We start from the raw sequence: 212 nt of genomic DNA, 5'->3' as shown, positions 1-212 counted from the left end.
CCCTCCCCAGACAGAGCCCCTTCCCTGCAGCGAGAGCGGGAGCCTCGGGGTTGTGTGATTTTATTGGGGTGTGATACAATTTGGGGGGGTGGGTGATTACAGAATGGGGGGAGATGTGCGCTCTGGGCTCAGTCCCAGTCGCCATCGCCATCGGGATTGTCATCTCGGGGGGGTTCCTGGAACTGGATGTTCGCCAGCATGTCCCGCATGGC

The 212-nt window shown here is 60.8% G+C and overlaps 1 protein-coding gene across 1 annotated transcript in view; it reads right to left on the bottom strand.

The window, feature by feature from the left end:
- Positions 1-128: 128 nt before the first annotated feature.
- TCF25 (transcription factor 25 (basic helix-loop-helix)) overlaps positions 129-212 on the bottom strand; it is a gene marked incomplete at its 5' end in the record, with an annotated part of 16,053 nt that continues 15,969 nt past the window's right edge. Inside the window, one exon of the mRNA XM_010085416.1 lies at positions 129-212. This exon is cut by the window's right edge and continues 13 nt beyond it. Within this exon, the coding sequence (XP_010083718.1) occupies positions 129-212 (84 nt within the window).

Source organism: Pterocles gutturalis, unplaced genomic scaffold (assembly GCF_000699245.1).
Source record: "Pterocles gutturalis isolate BGI_N339 unplaced genomic scaffold, ASM69924v1 scaffold4045, whole genome shotgun sequence".
Lineage (NCBI taxonomy): Eukaryota > Metazoa > Chordata > Aves > Pterocliformes > Pteroclidae > Pterocles > Pterocles gutturalis.
The sequence above is the reverse complement of the archived record's forward strand: the minus strand, read 5'-3'. Positions and strand labels throughout refer to the sequence as shown.